This window comes from Ruditapes philippinarum, unplaced genomic scaffold, assembly GCF_026571515.1.
Source record: "Ruditapes philippinarum isolate M1 unplaced genomic scaffold, ASM2657151v2 ctg2007_1_1_1_1, whole genome shotgun sequence".
Taxonomy (NCBI): domain Eukaryota; kingdom Metazoa; phylum Mollusca; class Bivalvia; order Venerida; family Veneridae; genus Ruditapes; species Ruditapes philippinarum.
Genome location: NW_026865173.1, coordinates 139,158 through 156,294, shown reverse-complemented (window position 1 = coordinate 156,294; position 17,137 = coordinate 139,158). Strand labels below are relative to the sequence as shown.

The 17,137-nt window shown below is 32.2% G+C and overlaps 1 protein-coding gene across 1 annotated transcript; it reads right to left on the bottom strand.

Moving 5' to 3' along the window:
- Positions 1 to 1,069: 1,069 nt before the first annotated feature.
- Positions 1,070 to 15,962, bottom strand: LOC132728112 (uncharacterized). Its single transcript, XM_060713723.1, has 6 exons — positions 15,820 to 15,962; positions 13,582 to 13,746; positions 6,286 to 6,415; positions 4,726 to 4,908; positions 4,008 to 4,175; positions 1,070 to 3,441 (listed from the first exon to the last, which is right to left on the bottom strand). The coding sequence occupies exons 2-6, from the start codon at positions 13,723 to 13,725 to the stop codon at positions 3,230 to 3,232; spliced, it is 837 nt and encodes a 278-aa protein (XP_060569706.1). The 5' UTR covers positions 13,726 to 13,746; positions 15,820 to 15,962; the 3' UTR covers positions 1,070 to 3,229.
- Between the last annotated feature and the right edge of the window lie 1,175 nt (positions 15,963 to 17,137).

Here is a 17,137-nt window from a genome sequence, read left to right as displayed (position 1 = left end):
CTGATGACACCACTCTTTCTACCTCTGATGTATCCCTTAATAGAGTAGTTGAATCTCTTTCTCAAGATCTTTTAAATGCCAACAAATGGTGTGATTTGAATCGCATGTCTATCAATGCTAACAAAACGAAGGTCATGTATATTTCCTCAAAACATAAGCAAAATAATATTTGTGAAAGTGATTCTTGTATTTTGTATAAAACAAAGCAAATTGTTCTGAAGAAAAAATATTGGGTATTAAAATTAATAACACGTTATCTTGGCAAAGTCATATTGATAATGTTCTAAAACAATACAACTCATTATTACATTTATTATCTCGTATAAAATTATTCATATCTATACCTGTACGTAAAATGTTTTACAGTGCATATATTTTACCATATCTTGACTATTGTTGCATAATTTACGTTAACTGTACGTCTTTTCTAGAAGATAAACTCATTAAGCTCCAAAAGAGAGCTGAAAGACTAATTCTAGACAAAGATTATGACCTCCATCTGCTGAACTATTTTCTGAACTACGCTGGATGACCTTTTCACATATCAAGTCTGCTACATCTGTGAACCATTTTAAAACTTCATACTTGAGATATAATCACACGTCGATGTATACAAATTGATAATCTCGTGTATGTATTTACATATATGTATTTTTATAGTTTGAATATGTTAAATTTATATTGTTCCTTGTTGAGGGCCTCATGGAAGATTGTTATGTTGTTCAAATGAGTTCTCTCGTTAAATAAAGTCTTTATTATAATAATTATTATTATTATCAGTATTATTATTATTATTATTATTATTATTATTATTATTTACTTGAATAATGTTTATTTGATATATGTTTATTTAGGTATTATGTTTCTAATTACCTAGCACTTGTTAACTTAATATGCCGCCATTATTCACAGTTATTATTATAAAAAGATGTGTATGGTGTTTACTTGATGCAAACCTAAAATGGAAATTAGAGTTTGAACGTTTAAAAAAACTGTTAATTTTATCTGTTATCATGGTGTACAAATGCCATGTCTTTGAGGACTTCAAAGAAGAATTGACAACACATAATTGTATATAATTATATCACATACTTTATTTCAACAACAAATAATAGAAATATAAACAACTATGATAATATCGAAAATTATAGAACTATAATATAATCTGTAAATATCAAAAAATATATTTCACTGTTATAAGAAATTACATGACAAACTGTACATTTTGCCGAAATCTACAAGAGAAAAATTCATTGTTCTACTCGAAGCGTAGTATTTTTTATTGAATGAACAGATCTTAAAACAGTAATATTGAAGTATATCCCAGTGACATCTTCTGAATATAATATTTTAATCATAAAAAACAATGTTTCAACGCGAAAGTCTTCAACAGGTATTATGCGCAAATGGTATATATTCCGTACAATATATTCCGTACAATATATTCCGAACAAAACAGAACATACTCTTTAATTATATTAGGTACATAAGAACACTATGAGGGGAAAACATATAAAAAAAAATAAAACAGATAAAAGTTTTGATTTCACATTCATCAAACTATTCGTTTAAAACTGCTGATAAGAATTGACCGCTAAAACTTAAAGAAAGGACAACATAATAGATAATGTTTTTCGGTTCCTCACTCATCTAGGTCACAAAGTGTACACTGTCTGCTATTGAATTATGTTCCGTCCCTCCTGCCGGTTTCAACAGGAAATCTATAATTAGCAGATCGAAATTTGAACAAATGTAATGCGTCACAATGCGACAATAGTTTAAAATATGATTTTAATTCTAATGTAGATTTAAATGAGTTATAAATCTGTCTTTATTACAAATTTTACAGGTATGCCACTTGAAGCTTCAATACTGCTGGTCTGTAAATCGTTAAGATAGGTGCGAACAAGAAAGGCGACAGATTCTCACCTTCACTCGACGGACTCAATTCATGCATCCAAAAAATCACCATTAAGTGAAACACAAGATTTTATGTACAAAATATATTATCTAGATAATATGTATGTACGGAATATATACCGGGTGTTACTTGTAATAAAGTTAATAAAAGATAACTTATTCCAGTTAGTCAAACACGCAATGTCTTACAGTCAAGATTAATGATGATGTTAATTATTGACTTTAGATAAACAAACATTAATATGTACACTTTAATATAGTTAGTTATCTCCCCTACATGGTAATTTTATGACCTTTTTATCATTGAAGGAGTACGCCATCAGTTTTTTATGATGATTTTAAAAAAAGCATTGATTATGCTTAAACTGTTGTCAAATAAACAAATAAAGTGATTTGAGTATTTATTGTCCTAACAAATATATATCAAATGCTTTTAATCTTAAATATTTTTCTGGGATTGTCCGTCCCTTTTGCATTTCATGACTACAAGACTAAAACTAGATATGCCAAAAAAGCATGATTGCATTTGAGCTCACATCAAATACAGTTTTGCGTTCATCTATGGTATCGTATTGCAAAACGGACGCTATCAATATCTCTAGCAAATGTTCTAATTGTGGTACAAAAAGGTCAAAAAGAATATAAATACTCGTATATAAAGTCGAAATTCTAAGAAAAGGCAATATAATTATTATAAAACTAAATGCTAATATATTTTGTACTAGTATGAATATAATCATAATTATGTAACACTGAAAAACTACAGTTTGCATTTGTACGACTATTTTAAGATTATTTTTCGGCGTAATAACCACATAACGTTCACCCTTTTCCTTTTAAATCATTTTCCTGCGGACAGCTTGTTGACGGACAAAACGTCAAATGCTTAAACGTATTATCACATACCAGGCTATTTTGACGGTTTGAATGTTGTTGTTGTTGTTGTTGTTGTTGTTGTGGTTGTTGATGATGATGTTGTTTTCCCGCAGAAAATGTAACAAAATTCTAAACTTAAGCAAACGATAGTATCTTTATGTCACTTTTCCCCACAAAGCAAATAGTTAAGATGGAAAAAGCAAAAAGCTATTTTTGTTGTTGTTGGGTTGTTTAGGGTTTTTTAAAGCTTTTTTTAATCCAATGTTCATTGCAAAGATAACTAAAATATTTCATCTCGTTCAAATTGCTTAACTAGTTGACTAAATGAAATGATGTGTTGCTTTTTAGAATAAATCCAATAAATTCATCTTGGATATTAATTTTTCTTAATCCTCGTTAAAAGGACTTATCAGTCTATTATATTACATAAGATTCACGTCCCACCCATTTCGTGTGTCACGTATTGTTTGTCTTTGCCTGTCGAAGAAGAGGAAGAAGACGAAGAAGATGAGTCCCTTGATTGACCTCCTAAATGGCATTCCGGCCAACGAAGCATCAAGTTGAACATATCATCATAATGTAGTGGTTCTATGTAAGCATATTTTGTATTTGGACTGATGTCAGAGTGGTCGTATTCCGCAACATCTAGAGATACATAAAAAACAAGACATGATATCATAGTTATCTTTACTCTTACCCAAGGTCTTTACTAGACTCTAATGCTTTTGTCATTCTTGTTGACAAAATATACTGATTTTTTTTTATTTATTTAAATTTAGTTGGCTTTTACGACGGAAAAAACACAGTTTATGTCATATGCCGACTTTCTTGCTTTACTGGTGTAGGAAGACCACATTTGCCCCGTCGTGCATTATTTCAGGCAGCAATGAGGGCCAAGTGATACGTGAGTAATAGGGAAATTGAATGTGCAGGCTTTATATTGAAACGAAACGGAAATCTGAACCGTAAAGATCTTTTTTGCTGTATTGCCATTTGTATAGAATTCAGCAACTCATATTTAATGAAAGGTAAATTTCTCTAAGATATGCATAAATATAGATAGAAAAAAAAGATAACATCTTCCATTACTCGTATTCATGAAATCATCAACATTTTCTTTCAAAAAGCAACCCTACCGAGTAAGCTATTTATTAAACAAAATAAACGAAACTGGGAAATATCAACTTTGTGATAAGAATTAATAAACATACATTGATTTCCAAACAGAAGATCGTATTCAATTTGTTTGCTTTCCTCCATCAACGCGTCACAATGCCTGACCCAGCCCTCCTCCGTCAGACCTTTTATTCCAGTAACAAGACGTAATCTTAGCTGTGACAGATATAGGGGTAGATGAATGATTTCTTTCCCTAACTTACCTGTTTCATAAAACAAAGTATATACTTTATTTTCAACGGAAATTTTATGTCATTCTCAACACAATATACAAAGTATTGGCGGTAATACTACTGAATAAATGCTAAAATAATGTATAAGAATTTTTTAAAAGTATATACAAATATCTCGGGATAAACAACATAGGTGAAACACAAATATTAAACTAATAATGTTTCATTAACTTTTAATGCAACGAAGGTTATAAGCCCACTAGCACCGCCTTAAGCAGTGTCTGGACAAGTTAAATATAGAAGCAATGACCTAAAGGATAAGAAATTAATGACAACAAGTAACTGACATCCACCCATAGGTATTCACTTTCTTGTGATCTTTTAAACAAAAGTGTGCTTTCATTATTTTAACCCTGAAAACGTTAAAAGATAACATTCTCGGGAAATCCGAATTACAATGAAGGCGAAACTTATTCGGTAATCATCACATCTACATGCAAGAAATAACTACATCTGAGCTTTAGTCAAATTGTTAAAAAAATATACCCAATAAAAACATTAAGGATGTTAATACTTATACCATCTGTTAAGTAGTTTCCAAGTAAATATATTTCTTCAAATGCTTTTACAATTTCCAGCCGTGGAATATTTGACGAGTTGAATCTTTTGTTGCCGAATATAATGATGTCGTTTGGTGGATATTGTACAGTCACCGGAAGTCTATTATGTTTCAGAATGTCTGACATAGTTTGTTCATGGCCAGCTGTAATAAGTAAAAATACAAGTAAATACAATATATCCTGTGACCTGAGACCGTCTGTAGAGCAAAATCCACATTACAATAACAGAATCACCCACCCCCACATACATAAAAATAAAAGAATCACCCCTATACTTTCTAGACAAACACCTATCTAACACATCAAAACTAATTTACTCAAGTCCCCATCCCCACACAACGGAATGCATTTCCGGTATTAACAAAATCATGGGTTGTACCGTAAGAGTTTTGACGATGAATTATGTATCAGAAAGAGCATCGAAATAAGAGGCTATCTGATTTATACGAGGGAGCATAGCTCCGTGTATAGATCTTTGATGTTCTTTCTCTATTGTATCATAGGCAAAAATAAAATCACGTTTCCTGTTGTAACAAAATGACCCCCCCCCCCCCCGAAACATGAACGACCATAAATATGATATTTCTACCGTTATCCCTATCTCTGTCGTAACAATAAGTGAACCACGGGAAAAAATGAAGCAATCAATGGGCATGCTCTGGGGTGCGGGTAACTAATACCTGCACTCCATGCACTCCAGTTAACGCACTGTGCATGTATATGTATACACTTAAATTCTGAAACATTTTCAACAGAAAAGTCTTCAAACTATGATACAATAATTCAATTTCAATTTAATTATTCAGCTTTGCCAAATTTGAGAAGAGAATGGAAATATATAAACATACATAATAATAAGTTATTTAAAAAAATAATACTGTATGATTTAGTATGATTTTAACGTGTTATTCATACTGGTATTTTAATATTTACATTGCACTTTGGTTTAACATTGATAAGTGTCTCACTTATATTGTAAAACGCACATCTGGCTAGCTTTTCTACACAATACGAGGACGATAAAAAATTAGTCGAGACAGAGCGATATTCATAGAATGTAATGAATCAAAATGCACTAATTGCCATGTAATAATATCTATTTTTAAGTTTAAAATTTAAACAGATTGTATCATTCATTTTTTCTGAAAACAAATAAGAACAACTGCACAAGCCTATCTGTTATCATTCTTTTGTGTTATGGGACAGGAAAATTCAGTTTACCCTACAAGATTTGAGAAACGCTTTATTAGTGAAATAATATAGAAGTTATAAGAACCGAACATTTGATTTCTTTTTTTCTTTTATGATATTTATAATACGGTGTGAGTGTTGAATCAGCCGGGCGAACTACAACTGGGCTTTCCGGATGTTAACCAATTTTAATAAATACCCAATACTGGGGAGGGGGTGAGGACGGGGTAGGATCGTGGTTCAAAAATGATGTAAAAGCAATAAGTTAACAATAAGCTTTCTGGAAAGGTGCATATATGTATCTAGTCAATTATCATATCTAAACTAACCTTTTCCAAATCTTCTTATACAAAGATTATCTGAGAATCCCTGAGGTATACTTAACACTCTGTGAGATCCTTTAGTGTGAGCTTTAGCTGCAACACGTTTCTGTTTTGATATTGCAGCTATATACAGAATCTGTTAAAAAAAACGATATTATGTTACTCAAACCTGTAACAATAAATAACACATTACAAAAGTGGGACCTCCGCGGCCGTGCACTTAAGGTTGCTGAAGACAAATCATTTGCCCCTTCACCGCTGTGGGTTCTTATCCCGTCAGGACTTTGCAATCTTTCATGTAATGATTTGCTAGCCAGCTAGATGGCGGAACGTCGCGTGCTCTACTCAGGTGCCCGTCCGTAGCGGAAATGACGTACAAACCTCAATCGGTAAAGCTGGAATGTCGCCACATAACCTTGACAGTGTCAGTGGTCCTATTACAAGGATAATGGTGAAGAAACAACTAATTGGATACATGTGGCAAGGAATGATCAACAAACTCTTGACAATTATACAATTGCATTATTGTTTATCAAATTGCCATCGGTAAAATGCATTACCTTAAAACGCCTTCTTTCGTTATCTAAACGTCACATGAAAACAGATCAGCGCAAAGTATATGTATATGTTAATATCATGCTAATGCATTTTCAAGAGTGTCTACATAAAGAGATAGATTTTGAAGAAAAAAAAGGTTTTTATCAAAATAATACATTACAAAACAGTAACCATACCTACAGTAGACCAATCTAGAAATATTAAATTCATATTTTCAAAGAACGGAATTTTCCGTTTTTATGTCACTGGTAACATGATCCACAAAATAAAGAGCTTCCAGCTTATTCAATATTAGCCTAACAGTTTTCCGTCATGATTCATTGTTTTTACTGGGAAATTATCAAATATATTTTTCTAGGATAAATTAGTAATTCACTGAAAAGCATAAAATAAATAGAGGATATCAGTTTGTTTGTGTGTAAGATACTGTTTTTAAAGTCCACTCGATGAGATAAAATGTCATCTTACACAACAAACAAACAAATTTTTTTTAGTTTATGCTTAAAAAGAAGTTAAAACGAAATTTTCACAATATTAATGTAAATATTAAAATCGGCTTTCCCCATTGAGAGCCTCATTTAGTCGGAATTTCTCATTAAATACAAGAAGTCTTGGGCTGAAAATAAGTTCGACAATCAACGTTAATTGACGGTGATATCATTCATTTAATTAAAAAAATATGAATGATCGCTTGTTTTAATAATAAAAAAAGAACCATTCTAGTAGGAGAAAAAATCCAACCATCCATCCATATTTCTGATACTTACTGCGAATTTATATCAGACCTTGCTGTGTTAAATGACAGCGGCCGCACTTTTTTAAAAGTTGTGTATTTCACGGGAGAAAAATAATTGTGTTTGATTCAGAGAGATATCATTTGGATTTGTTATTCATGCACCTTTTAAAAAAAAGAAAACTTATTTGAGGATTGTAACAGTTGACAGATGTGAAAACATTCAAAAAGCAGCTAGGAACATGGAAAACTTGGAATTGTTCAAAGGCTGCATTACGAACGCTGGGTTGTTTACTTATTCTTCGGGCTGATGACTGTCATTGCTTTTCAAATTTTCATAAAGCATACGGCAGTTATTGCTCGTAGGATACTTAAATATGCCCAAAAGTCATCAAGAGCAGTTTTGCATGTGAAAGGAATGTATTTTTCAGACTGTGAAAATGAAACAAAAAATTTAGAGACGATATTTGGTTATTGGAATTTGAATGAATAGAAGTAAGTTTTCTTCTTTTTATTACTTTTGACATTTTATAATTAGTTATTTATCAATTTCAGCTTTGCTTTTCTTTAAACAGCCTGACATTGTCAGAATTGTCAGCAAAAATAAAATTGAGGTACCACATGGGGAAAATCTTAAAAACAGTTGTTTCGTCATTGAAAAGTGTGAAATTATATTTTGATAATTTTCACTGTGAAATTATCAAATATAATGTTCACGGATAAATCAGTAATCAACTGAAAAGCATAAAATAAATGACTGTGTTACTCTATGACCAAGAAAACTTAATGTTTTACTTTATGGCCAAGAGAGCTTAATTTGTTACATAATGATCAAGAAAAAAGTATACATGTTAATTTATGGCCAAGCAACCTAAACGTGTTACTTTATGACCAAGCAACCTAAGAAACCTTACCGTGTTATTTAATGAGTATTACACTGTTACTTTATGACAAAGAAATCTAAAGATGACCATGAAACTGATCAATATCTTTTATTTTACCACCAAGTACCTGCGTTACTTCATGACCTGGAAAGGCCCAAAATGTCAAAACTCCAAGAAATGTAAAACGTCATATGTTAAGTTTATAATCTTTAAAATAAACCGTCAATTTGGGAAGCAATTGTAGCAACGCTATATGTCGCAACGCCGCTATATGTCGCAACTAACGCTAAATGTCGCAACGCTGACGCTATATGTCGCAATCAACGCTATATGTCGCAATCGCCTACCGCTAAATGTCGCAACGTTGCCGCTATATGTCGCACAAAAATCGATTGCCGCTAAATGTCGCAACCCCTTGACGCTAAATGTCGCACTTAGTAGGAAAGTAACAGATGGAACTGAAACAAAAAGTAAGTGTTAAAACATTTAAAGTTTATACCATTTACACACGAAAACATATCCTAGTAAGCAAACAAAAGTTGTATTTCGCGGTCTATGGCAAAAACCTTGTATGGCCATAGACACGGTTTTTGATAAAAGGGATGGATTTGGTTCTCAACCACGGACCAGGTGTGAGATCAAACTTTCTCTTTGAGGATGTCTTTCGCACAAAATGCATCAACAAAAACATTTAGATATGCATGTATATTTGACATGACTGAGCAAACCGCTTGTTAATGCTAAGGGGGAACTATATCTTAATATATATATTATATTATACCTGTTCATAATCTGACTAGATAGGCTTTACTACATGTAAGTATTAAATAATACATGTACCCAATTGATCTGTTGATCGATATTCGTAACTATGCGGTGTATTGATTTAGGTTTATGACAGAATTGTTATACTTTCATAACTTTTTATATATTATCTCAATATTTCTTTGGGAACATTAATGAATCAATATACTATGGAATTGTCAAATGTTGACTGCCTACTGCTTACTGTCAACTGCTTACCGTCAACTGCTTACGGCTTACTACTTATTATTCACTGCTTATAGCATTAAAATAAAAATGGACGACCTATTACAACTATATTGGTCAAAAAATTATTCAGTTGCCGAAATAGTTGCCGTTCTGGAGGTCAAACACAATATAGTGCAGTGGTATATAGTCCGCTTCCAACAGCCTTGCTGTTGGGTAAACCCTTTAGCGATGTGGTTGAGGTGTCCGCCTACGGACCAAGAGGTCTGTTGTTCAAAACCCGGTAGGACCCTTGGTATTTTTCTGCCTCCTAATTTACTTTAATGGTGTCAGAAGTGTTTGACGACTCATGCGGTAAGCAGGGAGTGTCATTCAGGAGAGCTGGCTAGCTCTGAAAAGTAAAGAGGGAAGGAGTATAGTGGTTGTAGGTATATAGGCCACTTCCATCAGCCTTGCTGTTAGATTAACCCTTTAACTACGTGGTTGAGGTGTCCGTCTACGGACCAAGAGGTCTGTGGTTCAAAACCCGGTTGGACCCTTGGTATTTTTCTGCCTCCTAATTTACTTTAATAGTTTACAGGTACATATTTATTCTTAGAACAACATTTAAAGGAATTCACTGATAAATTAATAAATGCATGCACTATAACATGGAATTCCATAAACGACAGCCAACTGTTTTTGACTGCTTTCTGTCTACTTCTGACTAACAACTGCCTACTGTTAACTGCCTACTGCTTACTGTCAACTGCTTACTGTCAATTGCCTACTGTCAACTGCTTACGGCTTACTGCTTATTGTTCACTGCTTATAGCATTAAATGTACCAAAACCTAACCAAGTAAAATGGTTTCCTGCGGGGAACATTTTTAATGTTTTAATGATATAAAATATTTCATTTAACTATTTTCAACATTTGTATCAGGAATATAGTTGACAATAATCGATCGATATAGAAGAAGGTCTTTGGAAACTGGTGACCGTTGAAAACCGGAGAAGGTCGAACATAAAAGAATTATTTCTTTTTAGAAAATGATTAAATAGGCATACCATTTAATGAATAATTTCGAGCAAAAATAAAATAAAAATAAAGTAAACACACAAGTTCAAGCAGAAAATATCTATATTTATTATGGCGAAGCCACTACGAATATTTTAATTTTGTAGATTTTCAGTATAAACAATTTATTGTTTGTAAAATTTGAGACAGATATTAAAGAAACGTTGATAATTTTCAAACACATCATTCAAGTTTTTCCACCTTAAACGGTAAAATAATTATAGAAAATAAGATATATCACGTATGTAATAGTTTTTTGTTGTTAATTAGGTGTAATTCGGACTAATTCCCTAGAGGTAAATCCGTAACGTACCGGCAAACGGTATTTAGCTAGGTTTTCGAAAAGGTCAATTAACCAATCATGTACGGTTTATAGATCACATGGTTCTCCATGTACCGAAAACAAGTCACGTGCTCCTCCATGCGCGTACCAATACCCTGCGGTCTCCACACCGCAGGGAATAATTCTGCGTGTCTGTGCAATAAATCGTTGATAATTCGGTCGGAATCCTTTGGCTGATACATTGCAAATAAATAACAAATAAAATGGTTTCCTGCGGTGAACATTTTAATGATATAAAGATATTTCATTTAACTATTTTCAACATTTTTTTGGGGGTGTGGGGGGGGGGATAAATCAACGTTTGTATCAGGAATATAGTTGACAATTGAATAAACGATCAATATAGAAGAAGGTTTTTGAAAACTGGTGACCGTTGAAGACCGGAGAAGGTCGAACATAAAACAATTATTTCTTTTTAAGAAAATGATTAAATAGGCCTACCATTTTATGAATAATTCCGAGCAAACAATATAAAAAGTAAACACACAAGTTTACGCAGAAAATATCTCTATTTAGTATGGCAGATGCCACTACGAATATTTTAATTTTGTAGATTTTCAGTATAAACAATTTATTGTTTATAAAATTTGAGATAGATATTAAAGAAACATTGATAATTTTCAAACACATCAATTAAGTTTTTCCACCTTAAACGGTAAAATAATTATAGAAAATTAGAAATATCACGTAATAGTTTTTTGTTGTTAATTAGGTGTAATTCGGACTAATTCCCTAGAGGTAAATCCGTAACGTACCGGCAAACGGTATTTAGCTAGGTTTTCGAAAAGGTCAATTTACCAATCATGTACGGTTTACAGATCACATGCTCCTCCATGTACCGAAAACATGTCATGTGCTCCTTCATGCCTCAAAAGTTAAACGCGTACCAATACCCTGTAGGTTCGATCCTCACTCGGGCCGAAATCTTTCATGTGAGGAAGCCATCCAGCTGGCTTACGGAAGGTCGGTGGTTCTACCCAGGTGCCCGCTCGTGCCTGAAATAATGCCCGGAGGGGCACTTGGGGTCTTCCTCAACCAATAAAGCTGGGAAAAAAATCGACGAAAAAAATCTCGGCGGGACGCTCTAGGATGGCCCGACTTGAGTGTACGGTCGCCCATATGGGCTTTCCGGCGGCGACCTTAAATAAACGCATTAAAAAAAATACCCTGCGGTCTTCAGACCGCAGGGAATAACACACATGAATTACTGCGGCACTACACGATTTATTTTGCGAGTTCCCAATAAAAACACAAGTAAATAAAAAATGTCTCGTACATAATTTTAACACTTTGGGACACATTTTAAATTTCTCGCATTGTTGCAAAACATTTTTATGTTTCATTTTTGTCAAATGAAAAGAAAGTATTTTTTCTAATGTCCTGTAAGCATCCAATGGACTGGACGATTTCAGATTTTCATGTATAGGGGGTAGGTAATCGAGACTAAATATCATGGAACTACATGTTGACAATAAAGCTCAGGAAATGGATGACGGCATAGAATCTTGTTACTGTTTTGTATTGGACAAACACGCAAAAATGTGTTACATTCTCATAAATACAAAATGCATATCTGAAACTATCCATCTAATTTTTTTGCCTTAAAACTAGAAAACAAGTTCCCCGTTATGAAGAAATGTTATTTTTTAATATTTAACGCATTAAAGTTTTTATCACAGACCCGTTACAATCAAAAAACCGTGTGATTAGGAAATATTTTACTATTATAATTATACTATAGTAACGATTCCCATTCAACCCAGTAAAATGTTAAGAACAGATTGTAATTTATAACTTCGTGGTGTAACATAGTAAATATTTTTTTTTTTTTTTTAACATGCTGTGAAGCAATTTGGTAAACTCAAACAGCTGCCTTTTAAATAACAGTTTTTTGCCTTACCATCGAACATTGTTTCGCAAGCCATTTTACGCTTGTAATAATTATATATATTATATTAAAGTATCACGTTTTCTGTTATACCATAGTTGATGTAATTGTGACGTGTGTGCTTTTCATTGTCAGAAAACTGTTTGTGGTGCTAAAGGACAATGCTTCAATAGACCGACGGTGGCGGATGCCTGGGTTACAAACAAGTTGTTTTGAAATTTTGTTCAAATTCGCATAATAAATGATAAAGTTATATAGAGCGGACAAGAATTTTGACCTTCAAGTGTGACTTTACCTTGACGCGGTAGGGACCTTGATGCTGCATGGGGACACATATCTATGCCGGTGAACATTTGTGTGAAGTTTGATCAATTAGCAGATAAAGTGAAAAGTTAACCTTTGACTTCAAGTGTGTCCCGCTACCAACTATTTTGATGTTTGTTGTTTCGTTCACTGTATTAAATAGTAATAAGACAGGGCATCACGCAGTAACGATATGAATTCAACGCGGCTTATATTTAATTTCATTTTGTTACCGATTAACCTTAATGCGATATATTGTTTTTTATGAAAGGTAGTTTTGTTACAATATAAATGGAAACAATTGGTATGTGCTGACTGAATTTGACTTTTCCACCAAGTGCGAATTTAGCGTCAAGGGGGTTGCGACATTTGCGGCAATCGTTTTTGTGCGACATATAGCGAAGTTCGACATTTAGCGGTAGGCGATTGCGACATATAGCGTTGATTGCGACATATAGCGTCAGCGTTGCGACATTTAGCGTTAGTTGCGACATATAGCGGCGTTGCGACATATAGCGTTGCTACAGCGATAAATGTTAATTACCTCCCCTTTTCCAAACGTGTCTTCAATGATATGTCCCTGGAATCCCTGGCTCACCTGTACTACTAGAGGAATGTCGGCATGGAAATGTTCGTAGAATTCAGCAATGCTATAGTCTACACTGTCGGTTATAATCTGTATCTCCATTTCTTGTTCTGGTTAATGCACCTGAATATATTGATATTAGATACAAATCTATTTGATCATGATATGTAAAATAATTACCCTAAATTTATTTGATGAAACTTTAGTTAACGCGGAAAAAAAACTTATATGACCAGAACGTGCTGAGTCTACATACATGTATATTACGAATTAAAACGTTTGATGTTTGTATCATTCTTTTTTGTTTATTTGTTTAATTTTTTGTTTGTTTTCATTGCTGGTTTCAATCGTGAATTCGTTCGTTCGTTTCGTTCGTCGTTAGTTGTAAAATCTTACAAAAAAAAATACATTCATTCATATATATTCATTTTTTTCTGATTTGTTTTTGATGGATTTAAAATCTCACCTTTAAAAACAAAGATATTTTCGCTATTTACATATCCAATTTCGTCAAAATGATAAAACGTCCGCTGAACGTATTTCAAATTGTGTCCACAATATTTTCACTGAGCGAGTTTTTTTGTTGGAGTGGTATATGATATACTCCTTGCATTATTATATAATGTTACATGATCTATGAGTTACTTTGTTTATATTTACTGGACCATATAGTCTCCGGTATTGTATAACTGAGCTATGTCATATAATACGATATCGCACTAAGACAAAAAAGTCCATATATATCAACACAAGATATTAAATACAAATATAAAATATTATTAAACTTCACATGTTCATCGATTTGATAATGCTGTGATATCTTTATTTTTCTCTTATCTTATAGTTGTAGTTTTTTTACTTGATCGATTTGTTTAATAGCATACTACCTGACACCTCATTGCTTATACAAATAAAACTACATGTATGTATTAGTTCAACACATATTTCACGATGATAACGTTTAATATTTGATCGATTGACGATAAAAACCACAAACATGCACCTTTCTACATGTACTGATAACATGAACGCCATTTGTTTCGGGTTTTTTTTTTTTTGCTTTTTTTTTGTTTTTTTTTATTATTATTATTTTATTATTATTATTATTATTATTATTATTATTATTTATTATTATTATTATTATTATTTTATTATTATTTACTTTATTATTATTATTATTATTAATTATTTTTATAATTATTATTATTATTTTATTTATTATTATTATTATTAAATTATTTATTATTATTATTATTATTTATAGAAACAAATTTAAAATAACCATATTGTTCAGTAAGGGGCAAGTCATGAAAAGGAAACAGAACTAAATACTTCGTGATATTCTACTTTATCTTAATCATACAAGTGCAACAACTAGAAAAAGTTTATGTAATAACTGTATGTTTATTTACAAAGGTTTATTCAAACAACTTTAAAATCACAAACAAAGTGTTATATAAGTATATAGACATGTATTATAATTTGGATATTTTTACTATATATAATTATCAAATACCTCATATGATAGTAGTCAAACATAAGAAAATAAACTGAAACAGAAATTGTAGGACAGGAGAAGTTGTTACAAATATATATGGAAATTCTTAGATTCATATTTCAAAGTTTCAGCTTCAGCTACATAACGTTATAATATTTATTAGGCATTAAATGTTATAACATGCATAGCCATATCATATCACATGTATTTTCAAACTGAAACGAAATAAAATTTATGACTAATCTATGAATGTGTTCAACTTAAATATGAAGCGTGAAATTAATCTCATTGTTCAATCCCATTAATTTTACAAAAGGTATCATTATAATAAAAGCTCGCAATTGTATATTTTGTATTTTTTAAATTAAGATATGCTTGTGTGAAATATCTCCTTAATCACGTGCTCTAGTTTAAATTTTGAACCTTCTATTAAAGTATTTACTTTTTTTTCAGTAATACTATGCTGTAAGTAGAATCTAGTAAAAACAAACCGGATGTGCATCCTTAATGTACTCGCATTATATTGCACTTACATAATTATTGTCTCTAGCGTCTGTCGTGTATTATTTGTTTACAGTTTTAATACATTACAAACATATAAAAATGCAATTTTCTTTGAAGAATAATTATTGTAATTTGAATAAATGATAAAATAATGATAATAAATTAAACGAATTGAATTGAACGACAAAACTTACCGACTAAAACATAATCCAACAGACAGACAGATCGATCGCTATAAAGAGTTATGTTTACATGACCAAATAGTGTTTACATTTCATAAAGAGGAAGTAAAGATATGTATAAAAAGGTTACATAAGGTACATTTTGGTGACGCATGAATGAACAGAGGCAATAACATCTTTTAAAGGCTCCTTGAATGACATATATTACATGATACTTTCATTTATAAACCACGTACTTTTCTATCAAGGCTCCTATCAAATAAAATCTTAAGTTATTTGTGTTTTAAGATATCAATTTGGTTTAAATAATTGTAACAGGTCGCAAATTGTTATGAATAAATATTGTCGCATTTTATTCCAAAAGCAAGATTCACTTTGAAAGTACTAAATATACTCTTTTTACAAAAAAAAAATTTTTAATCAAAATTTCAATAACGTATTTTTGTTTTTTTCTGCCTCTCACCGGCTGTATTAAAGAAAAAGAAAAAAATCTTTAAACTTTTTAAGGAAGTCCATGGAATCTGATGAAATACTGAGGCAATTCCTACTAGGAATATCCGCCCAGGGGCTCTAAATAGGTGCAATTTTGACGGCCTTCCTTTAGTTTAAAATTTGTTTTAGTTTGATTGTGCAGGAAGCTATCAGCCTGTAAACCGTTCCTGGAACTTACCAGTACCGATTAATGAATGAATGAAGTTTCTTGCCCAATGATATTATTGATACATAGGATAAAATTTAAGTTTATGGAGTACCTAGATCATCGTATGTTTTTTTTGTTGTGTTTTTTTTTTTTTTTTTTGTTATTTTGTTGTTTTTGTTTTTTTGTTTTTTTGTTGTTGTTTTTTTCTAGTGTGTGTGTGTGCGTGTGTGTGTGTGTGTGTGTGTGTGTGTGTGTGTGTGTGTGTGTGTGGTTTATTGGGTTATTTTTGTACTCATCCTTACTTTTATATTAAAACAGTTCTAGCAAAATAACTTTATTATTGACCTGGGGCGTCCGTGGCCGAGTGGTTAAGGTCGCTGACTTCAAACCACTTGCCCCTCACCGCTGTGGGTTCGAAATCCCGACAGGGACTTTGGAATGATCAATCTTTCATGTGAGGAGGCTATCCAGGGGGTGGTAACCGAAGCTTTTCGTTAAAATCACGCTAACGAAAGCAGTTAGCGATCGCGTAACAACACGTTAGTGATTTTAACCCGATTTTTTTTGTTGCATAACCGAGAAAGCATCGTTTTGTTTATCGGCTAATCATCGTTAGTAAAAAATTCCGATTAACGAAATCGTTGTGTAATCGTTAAGGGTATTACAGCATTTTGGCACCACCTGTTATTA